The 19,740-nt window shown below is 40.2% G+C and overlaps 2 protein-coding genes across 2 annotated transcripts; both read right to left on the reverse strand.

Annotated features, from left to right (window-relative positions):
• Positions 1-213: 213 nt before the first annotated feature.
• On the reverse strand, positions 214-4,613 carry Gng11 (G protein subunit gamma 11). Its single transcript, XM_032905300.1, has 2 exons — positions 4,246-4,613; positions 214-632 (listed from the first exon to the last, which is right to left on the reverse strand). The coding sequence occupies exons 1-2, from the start codon at positions 4,339-4,341 to the stop codon at positions 507-509; spliced, it is 222 nt and encodes a 73-aa protein (XP_032761191.1). The 5' UTR covers positions 4,342-4,613; the 3' UTR covers positions 214-506.
• A 7,252-nt stretch (positions 4,614-11,865) lies between these two features.
• Positions 11,866-14,966, reverse strand: Gngt1 (G protein subunit gamma transducin 1). Its single transcript, XM_032905302.1, has 3 exons — positions 14,835-14,966; positions 14,577-14,679; positions 11,866-12,123 (listed from the first exon to the last, which is right to left on the reverse strand). Exons 2-3 carry the CDS (start codon positions 14,670-14,672, stop codon positions 11,995-11,997), a joined length of 225 nt encoding a protein of 74 aa, XP_032761193.1. The 5' UTR covers positions 14,673-14,679; positions 14,835-14,966; the 3' UTR covers positions 11,866-11,994.
• Between the last annotated feature and the right edge of the window lie 4,774 nt (positions 14,967-19,740).

Consider the following 19,740-nt stretch of genomic DNA (forward strand, 5'->3'; position numbering starts at 1 on the left):
ACCCGCTGGGTTCTCTAATAGTTGAAGTTAAATCTAACATTCCAGAAGTCAGAATTTGCATTGTAAACACATGAATAAGGAGAGCTAAAGGCAAAACCAATGTCATAATATATTCCTAATCTTCTGATATAAACCCCAAACACTGACAGGTTATAGAAGGAAACGCTAAGAGTTAATAAATAAAAGGAAGCTATCTTAAGTCACTACCATTGGTTTTTTTTCAAGGTAAAACTTTATTGAGACAGCAAGCAGGTACTGAAAGGAGAGCCAGCCTTTCATCCCATAACTGCACTCAGATGCTCTCCTCTGCGAGACGGTGGTGGGCAGCCAAGGTGAGAAGCAGGTATGTTCTATGCACAAAGTGCTTGGAGAGTGCTTATATGGCAGTCTTTTTCTCAATTTCAGTTTTTCCTCAATTCTTCACACACACTTTGGCTTCATTTGGGGGAAAAATTAAACAAAAGAACAACTTGACCCAACTGAGAACAGTTTCCCTCCAGAGTTCCTTAGGAAATGACACAGCTGCCCTTTTCTTTGAAGGGATTCTTGTCTTCTGGGATTCCCTTTACCAGAGGATCCTCTCCAGAACGTTCTTCAATGTAGTTCTTTATTTCCTCAGAACATTTAGACACCTGGAGTATAGGGAGAGGAGATCAAAAGAAACAAATTATGTCAAGGAAACTGAACTTCACCACTGATTTTTGTTTGTTTGTTTGCTTTTGCTTTTTTTTTTGGGGGGGTGAGGTTCACATAGTCTCATTAAACCATACTTTTTAAAAAAAAAAAAATATTTTCCTAGTCTAAATCATTATTTTATTCTATTTATATATGCCATATAATCTATGAGAAAAATATTGTTCAAGAAACAAATGATTGAAAATCATTGTATTAATAGATCCCCCCATGAAATTTTCTATTCATACTCATTCCATGATTTCCTTACTCTCTAAAATGCAAATGCAACGGATCTGCCGTGTTCAAATTCTCTGGATAAAGGGCAGCCATTAGGCAGTCCACAGGTGTGAAGGGTTGTGTCGCACCACATGACTCACTGAAGTGAGCAGGTCACATCATACTCCAGAACTCCATGGAGTCACAGTCATACGCGCGCAGAGCAGGGAAAGGCTGACAAGGGATGTTAGGTTTGTCTATCCACCTCACTCCAAGTCTTGCCTCAAAACTCCTCTGATGAATCAACCAATTATTATATTAAATGCTTTCCTAGAGGCTTAGTGGGACAATCTGGAGACTACGGAGTTTAGGGAGTCAACTTAAACTTTTCTTCTCATGGGACGGGATTGAAGAGTCTTTAAAATTCTATCCTTAGAGACAAGTTGCAGATTTAAATTTTTTAAAAAAGAGAGAATAAACTGAAATGAAAAGCAAGGCTGAGTGTGTCCAAAGTGTCTGTTTTGCAAGTACTATGTTGAAAGTAAAAGTGAGAGATTTATGAAAAGCGGCCTTTGAGTGAATCTCTCTAAACATGTATACATATGTATCTCGAAATATGCATCACTATTTATAAACAAGTGCAGCTACCACAGTGCTAACACATTTTTGCATAATTATGAAACACCAACGAGTAATTAAAAAGTGACACTCAAAAAATAAACAGAAGTGGGAATCCCGTTGTTTCATTATTTCCTCCCCATACCCTAAAGCTCTGGTTGCATGGCAGTGTGTAGAACGGACCCAAAATTTAAAAGCCGGTCGAACAGTTACAGGAATTAAAATGTGATAATAAGTTCTGTCTTTGCAAGAATCTAACTAATGCTGGGAGTTGCCGTTTGTATGTTCTAAGGGAGTGCTCAGTGCTGGTAAGGGAGTGTAAAGATTCAGAGAAACACCTGGGTACGATCCAGGTCCCCACTCTTCTTGCAAAGGCTCATTCGCTGGGGTTCTGAAAATATCCATAATCTCCAAAAGTGGGTAATTGCTCCTTCTAGGATCGAGAGAGTACATCTGACCAATAATTAATTAGCTGCAGCCAGATTTAACCTGTGTATCTGGGTTTGGCCTGAGCAGAGCACATAGCCCAGGTGTCAACCAAGGATTGAAGATGCTGGGAAAAGACAACTGAAGTATTTGCCTTAAGGGTCCTCTGTGGCTGTAAGTGAGGACCTGGCTTCTTTCTCTGGGACAAAGGGGTTTTGCATCTTTCAAGTGAGGGGTTGAGTGTAATCCAAGCACCACAGTGCTTGCCCAGCATCAATATAATCCCCTATACCGAAAATAAAACATTTGGGAACTGGAAGGAGTTCCACAATCCTCTTCGTGTCTAGGAAGAACCACTCTAAATCTTTCTGTCTTCCTAGCAGACACCTAGAATTTTCTGAACTGAGAGACCTGTGATGTAGGGTGTACCGTAGGCCTGCGGTGACTGACTGGGGAAACTGTAAATAAAGATGCTTGAGTTTTACGTTGACACACCCAGGATGCTGCCTGATGTCAACTTTGGAACTTTTCCTTTCCTCTAGCCTGTGAGTTCGACACAATGATGCTAGACCTTCCAGCTTTGCAAAGGTTAAGCATTATTTCAGCACACACTATACACCATGCTGTTTCATGTGCAGTCCCTCTGGCTGACCCTATCCAAACTGAGGGCTTTGTCATCAGCCAAGATAGCCCCCTCCAAGAAATAACATGATCTGTTAGTCCTATCAACTGGCTTATTCCTCTAATCACATGATTTCTTAAAGTGACAGGAAAAATAGGATATCCCACTGCAAAATCTTGGAAGAGTGTGAATTTGTATGAAGCAGGGAGCTACATTTGAGGGGGTAAATGCGTAAAAATGTAAAACTCAACAACTTCCAGCATCTCCCAGTAACCACTGAGGAGTATTAAGGCTTATCGTGAATGTGTTTGGAACCTGTTTATATCATCTGCTTCATCTTCTGTTCATTTTTTTGCAAATCTTAAAGTGTGAAGAGAAGGTAAAAATCAAAGAGCCTGAGGTGTGGCTCAGAGGTGACCACATACACAGTGCCTGAAGTTTGAACCCTAGTAACCCCAAACTATTACAAACAACATCAGCCTATAGAAAAAGGCTGGAAGAAGCTGAGGAGGAGGGCGACCTCATAGGAAGACCAGCGGTCTCAACTAACAGGGACTCCTGAGATCTCTCAGACACGGAGTCACCAACCAGGCAGCAAGCTCTAGGTGGTAGAGCCCCAGCCCCACCCCCACTGGACACATCTACAGCAGAGGACTGCCTGGTCTGGCCTCAGTGAGAGAAGATGCTCTTAACCCGGGAGAGACTTGAAGCCCCAGGGAGTGGCGAGTCCTGGCATGGGGTTGGGGGTATGTGGATCTGGGGGAGGGCAGACTGACCAGGACCATAAAAACGTAAAAGTAATAATAATAAAAGAAACAACGTCAGTCCAAATTTTCTTGCTCCGGGGGAAAAGAATACTTTCCTTCAAAGTGAAAAAACTATCCAAAAGCCTTTTACTAAACTAGAGATTGCTTGACAGAGAGGGGAAAGAAGTTTAATGTAATAAAGGCCCCTGCCACCGGCCAAAAATTGAAGTAGAAATTCCAAGTTATCCATGGAATTTCAGTGAAGACTCCTGAGTGTTTTTTTCTTGACTGGCCAGGGTGGCCTGGAACTCTTGACCCTCCTCCTAAGTGACTGAGAATTATAGGCATGTACCACCACACCCAGCATGTAGCTAGTTGTTTAGTTAGTTAGTTAGTTAATTAGTTAGTTAGTTTAGTTTGCAGCCATATGCCGTGCAGTATAAACAAAATTACGTGTTTATAAGTAAATACAGAAAGCACGATATTAATCATTTCACACACTTACAAGACAAATTGGAAATTGTACACAATTGGTAAATAACGGAAACTCAGGCAGTTTGCTCTTAAGACCCAGTGGAATCAGGGTCTTCACAAAGTCAAAGCTAAAGTTGGGGGATTTTGAAACGTGGTTTTAGAAAACTTCTCATCCATCATCCTCTGCAGGATGGAAGTTAGCTGCCCGTTTTGGGATTTGTTTGTCTCCCCAGTTTGGGACTGTCTTGATGACATTTGGCTTTATATATAAATCCCCTCTTAGTTCCTGGTTCTTCTCACCTTTTGCAATTTCCCCACATTATTTAGCAGCTGCCAGCCTCCTTAAAGCCCCCTTAAAGAGAAGCTTCCAGAAGAAGAGACACCCCTCCCCCATAGTTTATTCTGGTAATCCAGAATAATTCTTGGCTCATTTCTGAGAGGGAATTCTGGAATAGGCAGCCAGCTTACCTGTTGTCTCTGCAACTTCACTTCTTTGCGAAGTTGCTCAACCTCCATCTTCAGTTTTTCCTTTTCCGGCAGATCCTCAATGTGCAGGGCAGGCATCTTTGCCCCAGAGCTGGGCCCAGAAGTCACTTGTGCAAGGGAGCCACTGGAAGCGCCTAGAACTGGGACGCTTCCCCAATACTGGCGGGTTGAGGCTACCCGCCCTCGTGTGCAGGACGTGACTGGCTGAACTGCAGCTCGCAGCTCCCCGGGGCTCGGCTTCCTGCCCAAGCCTGCTCCCGATGGCCTTTCCCAGACTCCAAGCAACCTCAGGGCGGCTACTCCAGGCCCCACCAGCCCTTTAGCCTGGCAGCTTGCAGAGGGTTAAGTTTCCTGGAAGGCTGCAGACCCTGCAGAACCAGGTCACAGATCTGGGCAGGACTGGCTTAGGACCCTTGCCACGCCCAGGGGAGCTGCTGCTGGGCTGGAGACAAAAAGTTTTTTTGTTCCTTTTGTGTGTGTGTGTGTGTGTGTGTGTGTGTGTGTGTGTGTGTGTGTGTGTGTGTGTGTGTGTGTGTGTGTGTGTCCATGTCCAACTTACATCCGGGTTTTGTTTAAAGCCAGGAAAAGGACACTACTCAGCAGGAAATAACTAATGGTCCTTCACCTCTCCAAGTTTTAAAAATACACAGCATGTAACTTTTCCATATGCGTAGTGGGAAAGTGGATATTTGGGGGAAAAGAGAGAGTAACATGGAACCTAGCTGGGTTTCAGAAGTATACACTAGAATTGTGTTGACACATTCCATATGGCTTCCTAAAAGCTCAAAAAGGCCTTTCACAAAAATATGTTTAGAGGAAAGAAGCGGTTTGAGATGCGGGTGTTTCCTGTCGTTAAATGACCATCTGAATTCTCAATAATAGAATTTCACTTTTGGGGAAGGAAGATGCTGTGTAACCCTGGGAGGATAAGAGGACACCACAAGAAGTCTAATCGAGGCTCAAAACCCCCTCCAGAGTTTCTACCATCCCTTCAAGGCTTGGGAATAACCCTCTACAGGAAGGGGAAAAGGGCAGTTTTCTTGCTTTTAAAGTTTTGAATTCCTGGCGGACTTCCTTTTCTGGATGTCAGCAGCAGAGTCACTTAGGAGAGCTTTTCCTACATTCTGGAAAGCGTGGTTCACAAAGTGCAGCCTTGGAAAGCCAGGAAAGTGTCTACTGGGAAATATTTAAGCAGGCAATGTCAACCTTCACTGGTTCCCTTGGTCACAGTGCTCAAAGACGAGAAGTAAGGTATAATGTATATGAAGGAAACCTGCCCTTGCCGTATATCACGTCCTTTTCTTCCCAGAGACAACCCCCCAACTAATAGTTAAATTTGAATGAAGAGTAGAGCCGATAACTGAATATTTCAGGATACCCGACCTTAGACACCCGTTATTGTTTAGTGAGCACAAGCGTTGCACAGTTTCTCACTAGGCTCTGCTGCCTGTACTCGCTGAATATATTAAGATGAAAAGGACAATGTGCTATTTAATGAGAGCTGCTTGGTACTCCTTCCAACTCTCCCCAAAGCCAGCAGAGTGAAAGTCACTGCAAGTTTTGTTTTCTAATTTTAAAATTATGAGTCAGGGAAGGGAGTGAGCTGCTGAGGTATGTGGTGCCTCTACGACGACCTAAACACGTTCAATCTTTTTCACAAAGGAAATATTTAGACGCCCAGCTTTCTGTATTTTAATTACCAGAATCTTGCAGGTTTAGAGTTGGACTATCTGGCCAAGTTTGGCTTGTTAGTGAACTGTCAAAACAAACTCACGTCTATCTGAAGAGCCCAGTCCTTGTTTTAAACCCCCTTTTTCTTAACTTGAAAAGGTTGGCTAAAAATAGCTTAAGGAAAGCTAGTGAAAGTAACTTAGATGAACGTGGGCTAAAGAAAATAAATCCTATACCAAAATTAGGTAAGTTGGAGAAGAAAATAAAGGTACGTATGTCTGCATTAAATGATAGACTATTTTGGCTGGTAAATCTCTTCTTTGTTAATCAGCTAGTTTCGTGCAGGGATACATGTTTATAAATCCGTATTGGTTCGTGAGCATTTTCCTCAGTATATGAGACATCAATTTTACATATTCATCTATATTTTTGCTTTCATTCTCAGAAAATTCACAGTATACCTTTCTGAATGAGGTAATCTAAAATGTGAAAATGTTTCATCGTTAATTTGGTTTTGAGTGGTAAAATGATGATGTAACTTTAAAAATATTGGAGGGATCCGTAGACATCTAACTTTAAGTCCTGAGTTCAACTTCCAGAGATGAGTTACAGTAAGGAGACTTCTTAAGTATCCTTATGGGGAGGCTCCGTCACCAAGGAGTGCCATTGGTTTTATCTCTTTCCTTCCTGTCACTGTTACTGCCATTGTTCTGAGGACTCAGTGTTTCATACATGCTAAGTATGTAACATTTAAGAAGTATATTTTGTTAAAAAAACAATTAAGTTTGTACTGGCTGATTCAACTGTGGTTACAACTTTACACTTGCATTACTCCATGAAAAGATTATTTAGAGTAGTATGAGTGTGATATTAAGTCATACCATAAGGAAACTATGGTTGTAGACAGAATAAATTTCCCTTAAGCATCTCACACAGCCTTCTGGCCGAAATCTATAGTAATCTATTTAATAAAATAAAAAATGGTAGGGAGATGAGGACTTAAATTCAGATCCCTAATAAGCATGTAAGATCAGAGTAGTGGAGCTTGTTATTAATCTATAGTGGGTTGGGACAGATAAAAGTGGATTCCTGGAGCTTCCTGGCTAACTAACTACTCAGTCTTGCAAGATGAGAAGTTCTGTGTGCAGTTTAAGAATCCATCCCAAGCTACCAGAGACTAAACCAACAACCAAAGAATATATCATTTGGATCCATGGCTCCAAATACTTATGTAGCAGAGGCCTTATCTGACATTAGAGGGAGGGGAGGCCCTTGGTTTTGTGGAGGCTTGGTGCCCCAGCAGTGGGGGATGCTAGATTGGCGAACAAGAGTGCATGAGTCTTGGAAGAGGATCCTCATAGAGGCAAAAGGGAGGGGGGGGAGGGGATAGGTTGTGGGGGTGTGGAGGGGTAAATGGGTGGGGGTATCATTTGAAATGTAAAGGAATAAAATAATTAATCTTTAAAAAGGAAAAAAATCTATCCCCAAAAAAAGTGAAGTGCACATACGTTTGTGAAGTAACAATGCCAGAGTTGGGGAGTGACCACTTGTACTGAAGGCTGGCTCCGCACGAGGAAATTCATGCTAGGTAGTACAAATCTGTATGAACAAAACTCATGTGGTTGTTGTTGGAGCGGTCATAGTCTTTGAGGGTAACTTAATAATATTCCTTAGCTAAACTGGTATACAGTCAAACAGCCTTCCAAGAAACGTTTCTATTCGTAGACAAGTGCTACTCTCAGTCTGGACCAGATGATCCACTTTCTGGCGAAGGCCAGTGAATGCAGAGAGTCATGGCTGCTAAAGAACTTGAAAGTAAGTGAAGCATGACTGCTAAGTCCTAAGAAAGACTTCTATGCTGTCCTCTCAGGGCTCAGGAAATGAGGAGGATGTGGTGCCAAAGGAGTTTGGGAGGGGGGGATGGGAGCTACTATTTTAGTTGTCTCCCCACTGGAAATCCCTCTACGCTTCAGCACACCAGTCCAGTTCCATACTTGCGGGCTGACAGATGGCCCCGATTAAAGTCAGTGGGTCACAAAAGGAAACAATAAGACTCGGGTGTGAAAAGGGACCTGGGAGCTGAGTGTTGATCACATGAGAACGAAACAAGTTAGTGTGTGGAGAAAGTAATCAGAGTGTCCTACATACATGTGCAAAGCTATCAAAGCCTATCTCAATAGAATAACAAAATACAGTTAAGACCTATACTAGTAGATACCTGGTGTTGATGTCTGGTCTCCATACACACATATGAACAAACATACACTACACACACACACACACACACACACACACAGCCACTCACACACTCACAGACAGAAAAGCAACCATTTGCACTTTTAACCTATAAAAAAAAAAAGAAAAGAAAAAAACATGATCTTGAAATTAAATTTTCAAAATTTTCCATTTTCTTCAAAATTATCTTCCAAATTTATCAAGTTTACTGCCAAAAATCATATGAAGGAAGTTTTATAAAAATACCAAAAGAAGTTATGTTGCAGTTTAAAAAATGATAACTTGAATTCTCGGAACAGTGTTCTGACCTTATGTTATCATGTGTGTGAAAAAAATATAAAAAATAAAAACACATTTTTTTCTGCTTTTCTTTGGTAGGAAAAAATAAATTAGGTCACATTCCAAAATCTGGCTTCTGAAATCATAAAAATAAATGGTAATAGGATAAGTTATTAAAATGACCGTTTCTTTAAGAAAGGTATTTCAGCACATATTTGTTTTACTCTGGATTCATTTGATATTTATTGGAGTCTAATTTTTAAAAAAAGCAATCCCAGGACAACTTCTAGAACTGTATGTTCATTAAAGGTTAACCCTTTCCATGAGTTTTCTGTTTTAGACAGAGGTGCCTTCAAGTCACAGAATTAAACACCTCCACAGGGATTAACAACTTACTATACCAACCAGTTTCCTTCCTCTACATTGTTCTATAAGACTTTATGACCATATCACAAAGGATAATTCTGTTTGTTAAAGTTAGCCAGTTTTCACGTATTATGACTCTCTTCTGGAACTGATGGAACTTGAGATCAGAATTTTCAAAAAGTTGACTAAAATCAACTCAATCCAAATAAAACTAGGGCTGTTTTCTCCCCCGTTTTTTTGCTACTCTTCCTGCTCTTCATCCCTCTTCCTCCTCTTCCTCCTCATCTTCTCTGCCTTTCACTACATCCTGAACTCAGCTACATGTTTGCACCTCAAAGCCTACGTGATTCAAACGATAGACTCCGTAATTCCTCATTCTACTAACACGCCACTAGGCTTGGTTGGAGATTCACATAGCGAAGCGTTTTAGGGGACTTCTGTTGTTCTTTGTTTTTGGCTGTGCTTTTGACTGTATTAGCCAGTTCTCCCGAACCAAGTGACCTCTGGCCCTGAAAGGACAATTTTTAAAGAAAACAGAGTCACTGCCAGCTGCAGCTGTGGTGTCTGGGGGAACAGTCGCAGCTTCATTTCCTTCTTCCTGGATATCTTTCTCTGCCATCCTCTCCTCTGAATTCTTTCTTACTGAGAATCCAACAACATGTATTTTAAATCAAGAATAAACTTAGCCTAGTGCCGTAAGAATTCTGCCTTGTCCAATATAAACATTTGACAGGTATGTGGTTTCCTGATCTTAGGTGAACTAAAGATTAATGAAATCAGTATAATTCTAGTGACAATTTGTGTTAGGTTCGGCTGTTTCAAACTTTAGGCTTGGGGGGAATTATGATATAGCATTAAAATGAAGACTCTACAGTGCAAAGTAAAGTAATATTAAATGATTTCAAGGGTATATAAATATAATCTTGAGGGAGTAAAAGGAATTGTGTCAGAAAAGACGGCTTTCAGAGGGCTGAAGTGGAGTGGGGAGACATTTCAGATGAGATCAACATGACCAAATTTCAATGGGAAAATCAGGGCATCCTGAAAGTTACTCTTATCTGTACAGGAACTCTATAGGGATTACAACAGTCCATTTGGTTAAGCCTCCTGTATGACTATTTCTGAGCTAAGAGATTAAAAAACTCAAATAAAGATCACCCCTACTTCATTGTATATATTTCAAAAGGACATTTCGGAGCGTTGGATTTGCCTGCCCAAGATTCTCAGTACGGGGAAGAGCTGAGGTTTTAACTTTGAACCATCGTACTTCAGCATCTGCATCAAGTTGTAGGATAAAAACTACAGAATAAACACGAACTTGCAGGTGCAAAACCCCTAAAGACAAACTTCTGTCCAATAAATAATTACATGTAATAGTATAATGGCTGGTGATGTTGCTATGGAGGAACAGAGAGTGAGGAAGATGGATGGAAATGCTGGGGTTGTTGGGATGATGGGCTTTTGTACTTCTAAATAGGAGAAGAGAAGTAATTTCTCCAATAGGAGAAAAATGGATGAGATTGGATAATTTAGCCTGGAGTCTTTATGACATAAGGTTTCTCAAATGAAGACATGCAGAAGAGTATGTAGTAGTCCTCTGTCCATGATCCTGAGCCCTGACCTCAGGCTTCTGCCCTGTACCCTAAGTCTATTGTTTGCCTGCTTGGGAGAAAAGGAGTCGGATTGAGTATTTCCTATGATCTAGTGGGAGAGCACTGAGCTGAGCTTCAGACTGCCAGAACCAAAAATAGTTCACAGTTTGCTTTCTGTCTCCAAAAGGATGGCCATCACTTTGTCTTGCGGTATTCTGATGACCAAAGCATTCAAATATCACTGTCCATGAGAGGTATCAATAAGGAGACATTGGTAATAAAATGCTTTGTTTGTGTAATTGCACCTGTTATTTCTTATAGAAGCAGGAACAAGGTGGCTGCAACACTTGATCCTGTGACTTGCCCTCAGCATGGCATGCACTGTGCCAGACCTTTACGGGAACGGTGTGGAAAGAGTTATAATTGATAACACTTTGAATGTTTTTTCTAGTTCTTCTCTCAGTTCGTGATAGTTCATAGCTATTAGTCACTGGGTCTCACAGTTATTGTGTCAGATAATATACGCTGAGTGGTTTGGCTATATTCACAACCACTATTTTCTTCATCTTCATGGAGAAGAAACTGTGCTTAGGAAGGAGGATGAAACAACCAAAGTCTGTCAAGCAGGAGAGCGACAAAGGCAGACATCTTGTCTCCAAACCCTGTGCTCATAACCTGTTGGGTTGCTGGTTAAATTCACTGTGTTCTGTGACTGCAGACTGAACTTTGAATCCAGTTGGCACTCTGGGAAAAAGTCGCATCATTAGTGACAGGATGAACTGGGTAAGGATATATATGAGGCTATGTTAACAATAGTCCTATTCACCAATGGAAGGAGAAGCCCTTAGTCCTACCAAGGCTGGACCCTCCCCATTGTAGGGGAATGTGGGGGGTAGCAAGAAGGGGGTGGTTGGGGAGGGGAACACCTTATAGAAGAAGGGGAGGGGATGAAATAGGGGGCTTATATTCGGGAAACTGGGAAAGGGAATAACATTTGAAATGTAAATAAAAAATATCCAATTAAAAAAATTAAAATAAATTTTTTAAAAATGTTTTCAAAAGCAATAGCTGTATTGATTGGGGTAAGGGGAAAAAGAAAGAACCAGTAACGTTTCAAGAATATATAGTTTTATATATATATATATATATATATATAGTTATATATAGAAAAACACATATATAGCTCTATACATATATATACATATATATATAAATATATATAGATCATCCATGTATGGAAACAGTAGAATGCCTACTCCTGTGAGCTAGTGAAATGTTGAGAATAAAATATGTTTAACTCTAAAAGTTCTAGGAGAGTATCATTAATATTGAAAGGAAAATGAAGAAATATAAAACTACCCAGGCAATTCAGAATACACTATTTCTAAAGCAGGGCTCATCAGTATTATTATTTGTTAAATCTTAAGTGAAATACTTTATAAAAAACTGAGTATACATATTATTGCATCTTCATTTTTATTAAAACTTGAAGTTTATCAATTTAAACAACATATACAAGTTTAATTTTATAGAACAGTTTGCATTATCATTAAAATTCTAACTATTCTAAGAAATCTGCCCCTCCTGCCTATGAAATCACACAGCCTCCTTTGAGCTCCTTGAAGGGATTTTTGTCCTCTGGAATCCCCTTCACTAGAGGGTCTTCTCCAGATCTTTCTTCAATATAATCTCTTACTTCTTCACAACATTTGGAAACCTTAAAAGAAAGGAGACAGAGGTAACTCATTTGTTTTACAACAGAGGTCTGCAGGTGATAGAAATGTATTTATTACAATACATTTCTAGGTTGCAACTTTTTAAAGATGATTCCCCCTGCTCCTGCCAGTGTATTTTTCAGGGTAGGAAAAATAATCATTCCCACACCTCCCTTATAGATGTTTCTGGAGGAGAGAAAGCTGACCTTGAGCTAACCATTTCCAGTGGGCTCTTCCTCTAGCTTTGCCAAAGAAACACAAGTCGGGGAATTCTGCAAAGTAAGTCTCCCTTCTCTTCCTAAACATTTAGTGTGAAGATGGATGAGAGTGAACAGTTGCTAAATTCCTGTCATATTCTCAGAGTCAGGTTCTCAGAAGTGCGGACACACAGTTTTAAATTCAACCACAGCAACTGCTCGTAACTGCGTGGCATGTGATCCAAGCGGTCACTGACTTTGGCTATTTTGTTTAGTATAACGCGGGCAACAGAGCCTGTGCTCAATTGATGCTTAACGAGGGAATGTGTGCAGAAACGGGCACTCATTTGGTTTATAAGATTGCTCCTCGTTCACTTATAGTTTTATAATTGTGATTTAGAAAACAGCCAGGCTTCAGCGCTGTATCTCTATAGGTAATACGCACATGTATGTATTCAAAAGAGTTCAAGTTATCCATGGCTTTTACCCTCAATTCATTTTATACTCAATCAATGCTATTTTTATGACAGTAACGGATCTGAATTGTTGACAGTGCAGTGACCAATTTGTAAGTCATGTAAACAGTAAGTCAGTAAAATTGTGTACCACATACACATAAATGTTCATTTGTATATGTGTGTAAATATATGTGTGCACTCTAGATTCTATATTTGGAAATCGTCCCAGTCTAGTGACACTAGGAGATGAAGCCTTTGACAGCTGCTCTCACCCTGAGGGTTAGCTCATTATCAGCATTAGCGCCGAGGAGGAAGGGTCACCAGAGCAGCTGCTCCCTCAGCTTTTTTACCATGTAGGGACACACTGAGGAGACACTGAGGAGACACTACCTGGGAATGAAAGCACAGGCCCTGGACTTGGATGAGCACAGTTCCAGAACGTAGAGTAATATCAAAATGATTCACCACTTCTGCAAAGGCATGCGGTCTGTTCTAATCTCTTACAGCAGCATGAATAGACTAGAGCAACAGATGTGTGTGCATTTGTATGTCTGTGCATGCCTGTGTGTGTGTGTGTGTGTGTGTGTGTGTGAGTGAGTGTGTGTGTGTGTAAATATACAGCAAAAATCTGTATTGAGGTGGTAGCAGAAGAAAAGGAAGAAAAAGAAACATAGTGGGGAAGACAACACAGGACGGAGATGAGAGTGAGGTTTACAAACTAACATTGTTATTTAAACTTGCAAAAATAGGACGCTTCTAAATAGTTGGAGAGGTGGTGGATGTCATGTTTTCCCCAAATAAAAACTCCAAGGTAATGAATAAACTGAAAATATTCACATTGTGACCAAAGGACACCCAGGAGCTCGTTGATGTAATAAGGATTTTGGCCTGTGTGTTCTATTGTGCTGATTGCCTATTTGAGTTTATCTTTATTCCAAAACAGGTTTTTGTCTCTGTGGAAGGAGTATCACGAGAGTTGGGGAAGTTATAAAATAAAACTAAAATCTTAAATGTGTTTGCTTAGAAGTAAGGTTTGAGCAGTGCATGACCAGAGATAGACTCTTTTCACTCTTTCCTCATAAGGATGCACAGATAGACATATTCCTAAAATGAAGAGAGAGTACCTAACACAGATCTACACTTCTTGAGATTCGGTCACTGTCGGGGGGAAAGATCTCCATTCCCTTTTCCTTTCTATTCCTTTTAATGCAGAGACCCCAGGTCACTATTCTCAAGAGCTGACAGATGTTTTTAAGAGAAACCAGTGAGGTTTGGGGGCTGAAATCATCTTTATTTGCAAAGGAAGACTAGAATGTACTTACTTGTGACTGACCAGAGCAGGGCTGGGGAGAATGAGGCTGTACTTTTAAATATATCGACGACATCAAAATATTATACAAAATGAAGAATAATCAACTTATAGGAACAAACACAAAATGTCTCAATGCCTTGTTTCATTTGAGTGCTTAGGTAAAACCCTATCTCTGTTTCAATTTTTCCCTTATTTTCTTCTTCTTGGTCTTTCTGTAAAGGTATATGACATTCCTCAGCTCAGTAGTCCTACCAAAGCAGGCCAAGAGCCACACTTGGACTGGGAAAACTAGCTTTCTGACACTCGGGTTTAGAGTCTGACTCTTGAAATAAATTTAATTATTACCTTTCTTCAGCACTGATTCTGTTTTCCACTAACAATTTACTTTTAGATACATTGATCTGTTCCAGCATATGCTAACGGAATTGGGAGGTGTGGGTATTTGCCACGCTGTCTTTTCCAGTGAATTCGAGAGGCCACTCACTTACCATCATTCTTTCCAGGGTCACTTCCTTCTTGAGCTGGTCTACCTCCATCTTCAACTTGTCCTTCTCTGTCAGGTCCTCGATGTTGATCACCGGCATCTTTTGTCTGTGATAAAGATAGACTATAAGCATACACACATGAACTGCTGTACCAAACACACACACACACACACACACACACACACACACACACACACACACACACACACACACACACACACACACACACACGGGAAGCCCATCCCTCTGCTCTGTACTTACCAGGGAAGCTGCTTTTGGGTTTTCTTTCAAATTGCCTGTGATAACCAACTCCTCAAGAACAAACTCTCCGAACACTGCTCATTCCACATGCCAGGCTTAGGATTTTAAAGCTTCTTCATAATCTTCCCTAATATGATTAAACTAAGCGTTTCTCTTCCCACACCTGCCAGGAGATTTGAAGGGAGGAAACCATTTAGTCAGCTTGCAATATAAAGTAGTAATGCCCCATCCTTTCTTCTGGCCTTTTGCAGTCTGAACTTCTGGGTTTTCAACTGTCTAGTCAAAACCATCTGCCAAGGAATCAATGCCATTTAGTTCAGTCAGAGGTTATTTGGAGGACTGCCCATTAATCCCCAAATTGCTGGAGTCTTTAATCTGGTATTAAAAGAGAACTATTTATAAAGAGTACCATTATAAATACATCATAGAGAATGGATTGAAATCTGAACCGATGAAGCTGAATATAGTAAATAAACTTCAGAAATAAGCTATTATACAATTTAGAAATGTCATTCAACAATACCTAGGATTTTTTTTTTGTCTTTATTAACTTGGGTATTTCTTATTTACATTTCAATTGTTATTCCCTTTCCTGGTTTCCCAGCCAACATCCCCCTAACCCCTCCCCCTCCCCTTCTATATGGGTGTTCCCTTCCCCATCCTCTCCCCATTATCGTCCTCCCCCCAACAATCACGTTCACTGGGGGTTCAGTCTTGGCAGGACCAAGGGCTTCCCCTTCCACTGGTGCTCTTACTAGGCTATTCCTTGCTACGTATGGGGTCAGAGTCCCGGGTCAGTCCATGGTTATAGTCTCTGGGTAGTGGCTTGGTCCCTGGAAGCTCTGGTTGGTTGGCATTGTTGTTCATATGGGGTCTCGAGCCCCTTCAAGCTCTTCAGTCCTTTCTCTGAATCCTTCAATGGGGGTCCCGTTCTTAGTTCAGTGGTTTGCTGCTGGCATTCGCCTATGTATTTGCTGTATTCTGGCTGTGTCTCTCAGGAGAGATCTACATCCAGTTCTGTCAGCCTGCACTTCTTTGCTTCATCCATCTTATCTAGTTTGGTGGCTGTGTATGTATGGGCCACATGTGGGGCAGACTCTGAATGGGTGTTCTTTCTGCCTCTGTTCTAAACTTTGCCTCCCTATTCCCTCCCAAGAATACTTATGATTTATAGGTAACTGCGAGGTGCATTGAACAAGAGTGTTGAGCAGCTATGACTTGTTCAAGGGAGCATATTGATTCTGATCTGCCAATGTAACTTTGTGAGAAGAATGGCCTCTTCTAGCAATCTTCCTCTTGTTTAGAATCATGGATAATGGAGAAGAAGGTTTGGTGAATGTTGGTATGCCTGAAATCACTTGACAGGCATATTGTCATACTCAAATGACATTGTGTCTGTCCTCTGCTTCTCTCCTTTTCTGCTCTGTATCTGTAACTTAATTTTCATATGAAAATCTTATGACGTGGGCTATTCAGATCACACGCTATTTCAAGGCGATATAACATTGTACTGGTACAGGAAAACATTCTGCTAAGCAATACCGTGACAACCACTGCTTATTTATGTGTTGTTTTCATTTCCAAAACATTTGGGGAAAAATTGTATGCCTCCTAGTCTTAAGAAGTCCTGTACTTCCCAAGAAAAAAGGTTTATATATATATATATATATATATATATATATATATATATATATATATATATATAATAAAAATTCTGCATATGCAGTACAGACCGAGAATGGAGCATCCAACCCTTTTACCCGTGGATTTTGCTTTTGCCCTCTGCTCTTTAGGAAAAGATGCGACAATACAGAGACAGTTCTCTCCGACGTCTAGCAAGTGGAACTCCAGTTTCTGTTTTATTCTCCTCTCCCTCTCACTCCTCTCATGGTGCCCATAAAACTTCACACATGTTCCTATGACTTCTTACTCTTTGACGCTACCATCTGCACAAATTTCTCCACGCTGGCTTTGGCAACACAGTGTGTTTGAGAAACATTTGGTGTGCAGTGTTACCACAGTTGACTGTTAAGGCTTATATACAATAGTCTGCCCTTTAGGAAGGTTAACTACTGAAGAGAATTTTGACTTAAGTGGATCTTGGATAGAGCCACCAATTGATTTTTTTTTTTTCAGCTCCAGAAAATTCTAGTGAATTATCAAAAGCAAGGGACCATCCTCTGGTACTTTACATGAAACATAGATGATGGTAGAATAAATCTTTATAAATCGTTAATCACGCATCTCCAGTTTCTCAGACTGTACTTTCTTATGTGGCATTATCTGAAGGAGAGCTCTTTACACCCTCTTAAATATATCATGTGCATATAATGTGGCTCCCTTCAGACCATGTATATGTTGCTGGAGATCTACCTAGATCTCCTTTCCTAGGGGTGAGGTATTCATCCACCAATCCCTGTGGTTATTGAACTTTATGGACAGAGTTTTGTCCCAAGTTGGTTGTTGACTGAAGAACACACTTTGCCTGGACATGGCTGGGAGATTTATTTTATCCAGGCCTGGAGGATATAGCAGGTAACTTGCCAGTGTGGTGCCATAACAATATAACTTTCTTTTCTTGGCTGAAATCTTGGTTGGAACTGAAACATTTCCAGAGCTCCAGAAATTTCAAGATGAGGCTAAACTTTTGTACTTCCTTTTTTTACTAACACTTCCTGCCCATCTTATTTTCCTAACTCAATTAGAGGTTCTCCATGAGTGCTCCCTAGATGACTCAGTGATCTGAACCAGAATCTGCATCTGGGCTCTGCTTCAAGGAAGTCTAATATTTGTCACATTTCAGTCCTCACAACTGCCCATTGTTCTGCATATAATCATCGTTCACTAGAATGAAGTCAGACCTGTGGATACAGTCACCACCCTAGGACAAATTCAGCTGCTTTAGGAAAGCAATTATCCAACATCATTTTTAATAAGTGATTTCTTAATTCTAAGTTCAACATTAAATATGTTATATTTAATATTTTGTTATATACATTTTATTTTAGAGAACAGTCTTAGAAAATTCTAGAAAGCTTGCAAATTGAAGGTCCTAGTTCTATCTGAAAAAATTCAAAGAGACTTTATATACCAAAAGTATGGAACACAAGTTTCAGCCTCTTCAAGGACACTGAGACAGACGAGTAACAGTTTACATGTGTGGGGAAGGGATTTCAAATGTTTAGAGTTAAATAGAAGTTCAGAGTTCAGGAATCCAGATAAAGCGAGTGAGATGGTTCAATGGATAAATGTATTAGTCATTAAGCCTGACAAGATGATTTCAATTCCTGGAACCTAAAAGTTAGAAAGAGAAAATATCCCCATATATGCTCACACCCATTCACACCCCAGTAAATAAATGTAGTAAAAAATAAATAATGTATATTATATATGTCTATGTGCATGTAAATATGTATACACATGATGTATAAAATAATACAACTTTTCTACTATGTTCTCTGACCATCTTACAGCGATGTAATGCTTGTCCAGAATTCATATTTGGATGTGAGGTTATGTTTGTGTGCTTTTCTTCTCTTTGTTTTGTTGCCAAGACGATTAGTTTCTTGGTTCTTCTAGGGTATAGCTTGCCTCCTTATGTTGGGCTTTACCATTTATTATCCTTTGTAGTGCTGGATTTGTAGAAAGATATTGTGTAAATTTGGTTTTGTCATGGAATATCTTGGTTTCTCCATCTATGTTGATTGAGAGTTTTGCAGGATACAGTAACCTGGGCTGGCATTTGTGTTCTCTTAGGTCTGTATGACATCAGTCCAGGATCTTCTGGCCTTCATAGTTTCTGGCTTAAAAGTCTGGTGTGATTCTGATAGGTCTGCCTTTATATGTTACTTGACCTTTTTCCCTTACTGCTTTTTTAATATTCTTTCTTTATTTTGTGCGTTTGGTGTTTTGACTATTATGTGACGGGAGGTGTTTCTTTTCTGGTCCAATCTATTTGGAGTTCTGTAGGCTTCTTTTGTATGCCTATGGGTATCTCTTTTTTTTAGGTTAGGAAGTTTTCTTCTATGATTTTGTTGAAGATATTTACTGGTCCTTTGAGCTGGGAGTCTTCACTCTCTTCTATACCTATTATCCTTAGGTTTGATCTTCTCATTGAGTCCTGGATTTCCTGTATGTTTTGGACCAGTAGCTTTTTCCGCTTTCCATTATCTTTGACAGTTGAGTCAATGATTTCTATGGAATCTTCTGCTCCTGAGATTCTCTCTTCCATCTCTTGTATTCTGTTGGTGAAGCTTGTATCTACAGCTCCTTGTCTCTTCTTTTGGTTTTCTATATCCAGGGTTGTTTCCATGTGTTCTTTCTTGATTGCTTCTATTTCCATTTTTAATTCCTTCAACTGTTTGATTGTGTTTTCCTGGAATTCTTTCAGGGATTTTGTGACTCCTCTCTATGTGCTTCTACTTGTTTATTTATGTTTTCCTGGAATTCTTTTAGGGATTTTTGTGACTCCTCTCTATGGGCTTCTACTTGTTTATTTATATTTTCCTGGAATTCTTTTAGGAATTTTTGTGATTCCTCTCTGTAGGCTTCTACTTGTTTATTTATGTTTTCCTGTGTTTCTCTAAGGGAGTTCTTCATGTCTTTCTTGAAGTCCTCCAACATCATGATCAAATATGATTTTGAAACTAGATCTTGCTTTTCTGGTGTGTTTGGATATTCCGTGTTTGCTTTGGTGGGAGAATTGGGCTCCGATGATGCCATGTAGTCTTGGTTTCTGTTGCTTGGGTTCCTGCGCTTGCCTCTCGCCATCAGATTATCTCTAGTGTTACTTTGTTCTGCTATTTCTGACAGTGGCTAGACTGTCTTATAAGCCTGTGTTTCAGGAGTGCTGTAGACCTGTTTTCCTGTTTTCTTTCAGCCAGTTATGGGGACAGAGTGTTCTGCT

The sequence above is a fragment of the Rattus rattus genome, chromosome 6, assembly GCF_011064425.1.
Source record: "Rattus rattus isolate New Zealand chromosome 6, Rrattus_CSIRO_v1, whole genome shotgun sequence".
In the NCBI taxonomy this organism is placed as follows: domain Eukaryota; kingdom Metazoa; phylum Chordata; class Mammalia; order Rodentia; family Muridae; genus Rattus; species Rattus rattus.

Excerpts from the sequence above, each read along its gene's own strand:
- Gng11 (XM_032905300.1), bottom strand. The coding sequence starts at position 4,341 with ATGCCTGCCCTGCACATTGAGGATCTGCCGGAAAAGGAAAAACTGAAG. Across the intron at positions 633-4,245 it reads TGAAGTTGCAGAGACAACAG|GTGTCTAAATGTTCTGAGGA; the intron begins GTAAGCTGGCTG and ends CCTATACTCCAG.
- Gngt1 (XM_032905302.1), bottom strand. The coding sequence starts at position 14,672 with ATGCCGGTGATCAACATCGAGGACCTGACAGAGAAGGACAAGTTGAAG. Across the intron at positions 12,124-14,576 it reads TGACCCTGGAAAGAATGATG|GTTTCCAAATGTTGTGAAGA; the intron begins GTAAGTGAGTGG and ends CTTTCTTTTAAG.